At 38.7% G+C, this 6109-nt stretch overlaps 1 protein-coding gene across 2 annotated transcripts in view; it reads right to left on the bottom strand.

The window, feature by feature from the left end:
* Nucleotides 1-6109, bottom strand: part of Csgalnact2 (chondroitin sulfate N-acetylgalactosaminyltransferase 2) — a 40184-nt gene that overhangs the window by 22274 nt on the left and 11801 nt on the right. Inside the window, exon 2 of one of the 2 annotated variants that reach the window (XM_031383105.1) lies at nucleotides 1960-2642. In XM_031383105.1, the coding sequence (XP_031238965.1) occupies nucleotides 1960-2380 (421 nt within the window). In that variant the 5' untranslated portion in view covers nucleotides 2381-2642. Of the gene's footprint in view, nucleotides 1-1719; nucleotides 2643-6109 lie in introns of both variants that reach the window. The other variant, XM_031383104.1, reaches the window with a different exon arrangement.

Below are 6109 nucleotides of genomic sequence, written 5' to 3' on the forward strand. Positions count from 1 at the left end.
CCAGCCTGGTCTACAGAGTGAGTTCCAGGACAGCCAGGGCTAAACAGAGAAACCCTGTCTGGAAAAACTAAAAAAACAAACAAAACCAAAAAACCAAACCAAACCAAAACCAAAACCAAAACAAAAACACTCATAGCTAAAATGGTTTTGTTTGTAGTAGAATGGAAATGCCTAGCAGTGGGCATTAATATGGAATATACATTCAGGCAGGAATATACATTTATTTCTTTTTAAAAAAAACTAACAGGCTGGAGAGATGGCTCTGCAGTTAAGAACACTGACTGCGGGGGCTGGAGAGACGGCTCAACAGGAAGGAGCACTGACTGCTCTTCCAAAGGTTCTGAGTTCAAATCTCAGCAACCACACGGTGGCTCACAACCATCTGTAATGGGATCTGACGCCCTCTTCTGGTGTGTCTGAAGACAGCTACAGTGTACTTACATATAATAAATAAATAATCTTTAAAAAAAAAAAAAAAAGAACACTGACTGCTCTTCTAGAGGTCTTGAGTTCAAATCCCAGCAACCACATGGTAGCTCACAACCACTTGTAATGAGATCTGATGCCCTCTTCTGGTGCATCTGAAGACAGCTACAGTGTATTACATATAATAAATGAATATATCTTAAAAAAAAAAAAACAGCTTCACACACACACACACACACACACACACACACACACAAACCAAAAAACAAAAACAAAAAAAACCTAACAAGTAGGGGCTGGAGAGATGGCTCAGCAGCTAAGAGCACTGACTGTTCTAGAAGTCCTGAGTTCAATTCCCAGCAACCACATGGTGGCTCACAGCCATCTGTAATGGGATCTGATATCCTCTTCTGGTGTGTCTGAAGACAGCTACAGTGTACTCATATATATAAAATAAATAAATCTTTAAAAATACCTAACAAATATCTAAAATTTATGACTCTTAAGTTATATAGCATCTTAAAAACATGTCCTGGGGCTGGAGAGATGGCTCAGTGGCCAAGGGCATTAGCTGCTCTCTTCCAGAGAACCCAGATTTGACTTCCAGCACTGTAATTCCAATGCCAAGGAATTGGACGCCGTCCTCTGGTCTCTGCAAGCACTGCATACACGAGGTACACATGCAGACAAAACATTCACACACATATAAAGGAAAGACCTCATAGCCATTTTTAATGTGTTATGAAAATGTGCTATTTCTTTGTTTCCAAATGTAAAATTGTGTGTTCCCTTTCATTCTGTGACCATCTACTTCTCTGAAAATTGAAAATACCACTGACCTACTGCATTAATTTTTCCTTTCTTATCAAATGTTTTTCACATTTTGAACCTTAGTTCATACATTTAAAAAAAACCATTAAGAGGAATATCAACACCAGATAAGAGAAGAATGCAAATCACACGGCCCACAAGAGCCCTTCAACCTGGTATTCTTATATTTAGACTTAGACTTATTCTGTTTTCCTAATTCTTATTCTTGTTTTTATTATGATCTCATTTTAACTTTGTCCAAAAGCCAGTTCAAATTTTTGGTATAGTTAAATGGATAAAAATATAAATGCTGTAATACTGTGGTAGTAATGATCTATTAGCATATGCTACTAGAATGTTTTCATACCAACATAAGAATCTGTCAAAAGATTAAAAAATATTTTTATATTTGTTTGTCTGTATGCACATATGGAGGTCAGATGACAACTTGCATGGATCTTACCAACATATTTTTCATATTACCTTCTATGAAGTCATTTTCATTAAATATCAGTTTCTCTCCAAGGGGGCCCTCCTCATCTTCCTGTTCATCATCTTCATCAGGATTATTAATGACCTCCAAGCCAGCTTCAATAACTTCTACCAGTTCATCTCGTTTGTCTTTTCTAACTGGCTTTTCTTCAGGATGGCGAGTGAGACCCATTTCCAACTGAAATACTTTCATTAAAGTAAAACTTTCAAAGGGAACGACTCCATACTCACTGGGTAGTTTGGCTCCTATGCTAACTTCAGCTCTGTCGATCTGGGAGTGAAGAAACTCCAAGAGGTCACTGGGCGTCTGCTCTCTGTTGCCCTGATAGGCTATGCCGTTAGCCCCTAGCTTCTTTCTCTCTTGCAAGGCTCTCATCTTCTCACTCATATCTTGTAATTCTTGCTTTAGTTGGGCAATCTGGCGTTTCAGACTGGTTGCCCTGGTTTGATAATGTTCTTCTTGCTCCTGCAGGAGGGCCTGGTAATATTCTTTACCATAATTTTCTCTAACAACACCAGGAAGAGAAGCGTTTCCATCAGTCTGGGGGGCACATTCCAGGAGGTACAAAAACAATACTAAACTGAAGAGCAAAGCGAGGCCCAAGAGCAGCCACTGGGTCCGGCTGTGAAGAGTCGGTCCTCTTCTAGACATTCTCACTAGCGTGTGTTTGCCTGACAAGACAAGCTCTTTGCTTGTTCATGACTTTATCAAAAAATTACCAAAAGCTAAAAACAAAATTAAGATTTCCATAAGAGGTACCCAAATGAACTCTGTTGTAGTTTTAAAAGATTCTTTCTTCAGTAGTCATGACTACTTGCAGAAGTAAGAATTAAGTATACTTCCTGTATTGTTACCATGATATCCACACTAAGCAATCTGATCTATAAAATCCATTATCTGGGTGGTGACTTTTCTGAAAGAAACAGATCAGAGTCAATCAGAATTTTGTTTCTTTAAGTATCATTGTTGGCAGCTTCAATAAGCTTGGCTAGGTTACTACTATACATAGAGCTCCACAGAGATGATAATGTAATTTAGGGTAACTGGTAAGCACTGAAAGAAAATATTCAGAAAACTACCACACAAAATACTAACATATTGTGTATAAAACTTTAAGTCAGTTTGTTTAAACACCTATTACCTCCTGAATCAAGAAGCATCCAAATTATATACAATAAAACTATGTTCAGTTTTTTAATAGATTCTAATTAAATTATTTTAAAATTATGCTGCTTATAGCTCTTTATTAACACAGCACTTCCCAACACCAGCATGTAGCATGGGGAACTGGATTTCTGTAAGTGATTTTATTGTAGTAACACTGACTGGCTGCAGGAGAGAGTTCCTCCAGTGCACTCAAATACACTTGCTCATTAATTTCAATCAAGCGGGGTGGGGTACAATTGCAAAAGGTCACAGACATCTGGAAAACACATTAAAAACACTGTTACATCCAAAGTTCTCTGGTAGATTACTTGAGCATTAGATCACTTTCCACTGTATGACATAGCAAGATTCCTTACAATTCTGGAAGATCTGGAGTTGATATAGAGAAAAACCACAAATGATTTAATTATATTTGTCTGCCTAGAGAAAAATGGTAAATTTATAATGCTACCTTTCATGCTCTAACTAGTCTGTGAGCCCTTCCAGTTTAATTCTAAAGTAGGATTATTAACTCTAGAAATAGAAGGGATTAAGCCCAGGCAAGAGGAGGCAAGAAGTCCTCTGCTGCAAACAGAACTTCATTCCAACCAAGCGCTTCTGAGCAGGATAACGTGACATGACGGAGACAGCTTACAGAATGCCTTCTGCAGCACACACAGCCTTGGAAGTTGATCACTAGACATCCTAGTTACTTGTCTTCACTGTCACTAGGAAAACCTGGGTGTCTTCTCCAGAAAAATTCTGCATCATATATTTTTTGTGGCATATTTGTATTAAAATGTAGTCAAATTTAAAACTTTTTATTACTATTAGACCACAAATAATGGGTATAATTTCCCTAAGCCATGGGTTAACTTAGTAAACCGAATGACTATCAAGTATCCTGAAAAATTTAATTCACTGAGCGTCTATGAGACATCTGATTGTGAATCTCATTTAAATGTTGGAGAAAATGGGAATAGTTTTAAGTTTTAACAAACTAACTAAAAGAAAATGCAAAGCTAATGCTAATTCTAAGGATTTGCCATTCCTAAAAAATATACTATTTAATAAAAGAACCATTTAAACGTCATTACTGAAAAAAAAATTGAGGGATATTTCTTAACTATTTAAGTTACTACTATCCTACTTGTTAGGGAAAAGAAAGGCTACATTTGAAAAAGTAGAAACATAATTTTTCGTAAGCTGTTAGTAACATGATGGCACACACTTTTAATTCCAGTACTTGGGAGGCAGAGGCAGGAGGATCTCTGTGGAGTTTAAGGCCAGCCTGGTCTATCCAGTAGGTTCTGGAATAGCCAAGTCTACATAGTGAGACCCTGCTTTGAAAAAATAAGATCAAAACCAAAAACTGTTAATAAAGATTGACATACTTAACTGTTACAATATACTCAAATGGTTTTGAGGTATAACTTGGTCATAAAGCAACATATGCCCTCTCGACAACAGCCTTTTATTAATAGGTCACCTTATAGTCTTTTCCTTTATGTAGATGATATATTTTATTCAATGACTTATAATTCATAATGGGTCGCTTTACTTTTCAATGAAAGAGAAATAAACACTGACTGTAACAGTAAGTTTTACATTGTGATGAAATATGTGTATATGCATGTGTGTATATATGTTTGTATATATCTATGTATATATATAAATATAAAGACAAATACACACATGAGACCTTCATGTATGTAGAAGATAGTAATAATTGGGTTGTAATAAAAAAAATCCTAAAAGACACTAGTTTAAAATGCACTTTTCACATATTCTATATAATCCTTTCAGGAGAGTGGTAGTATCAGTCTCATTTTATAGAAGAATTGTTCAGAAAAGAACAGATTTAAGTAGGTTATATAACCACTAAGTAGAAGTATTAAAATTAAAGTGTTCTCTCATTTTAACAAAAATATAGGTTTATAATATTGGTGTGATTTAATGTTGCAGTTGATTTCCATTGATACGAAAGAAAGGCTGCTGTAATTAACTTTTTAGAATGTACTTGCAGAACTCTGTGGTAGTTGTTTAAATCTTTACTTGCCTCATTCCTAAAAGGAACTCTTTGATCACATACTACAAGACCAGATTTTAACAGTTCGAAGATACTAAAGAATCTTAGATGAGCTAGAGTTACAGTTCAGTGGTGGAGAGACTGCAAGCATGCATGAGGTCCTAGGTTCAGTGCACGCACACACACACACACACACACACACACACACACACCCTGCACTCATGCACATACACACACACCCTACACTCATACACACACACACACACACACACCCTGCACTCATGCACATACACACACACCCTGCACTCATGCACACACACACACACCCTGCACTCATGCACATGCACACACACACACCCTGCACTCATGCACATGCACACACACACACCCTGCACTCATGCACATACACACACACCCTGCGCTCATATACATACACATACACACACACCCTGCACTCATGCACATGCACACACACACACCTTGCACTCATGCACATGCACACACACACCACACATACCCCCTGCACTCATGCACATGCACACACACACATACCCTGCACTCATGCACATATACACACACACACACTCTGCACTCATACACATGCACACACACACTCTGCACTCATGCACATGCACACACACACTCTGCACTCATGCACGTACACACACACACCACACACACCCTGCACTCATGCACATGCACACACACACACATGCACACACTCTGCACTCATGTACATACACACACACAGACACCCTGTACTCATGTACATGCACATGCACACACACACCCTGCACTCATGCACACACACACACCCTACACTCATGCACATGCACACACACACAACCTGCACTCATGCACATATATACACACACACCCCGCACTCATGCACACACACACATACACCACACACACACCCTGCACTCATGCACATGCACACACATACACACACACCCTGCACTCATGCACATGCACACACATACACACACACCCTGCACTCATTCACATGCACACACATACACACACACCCTGCACTCATGCACACGCACACACATACACACACACCCTGCACTCATTCACACGCACACACATACACACACACCCTGCACTCATTCACATGCACACACATACACACACAACCTGCACTCATGCACATATATACACACACCCCCCGCACTCATGCACACACACACATACACCACACA

This window comes from Mastomys coucha, unplaced genomic scaffold (genome assembly GCF_008632895.1).
Source record: "Mastomys coucha isolate ucsf_1 unplaced genomic scaffold, UCSF_Mcou_1 pScaffold20, whole genome shotgun sequence".
Lineage (NCBI taxonomy): Eukaryota > Metazoa > Chordata > Mammalia > Rodentia > Muridae > Mastomys > Mastomys coucha.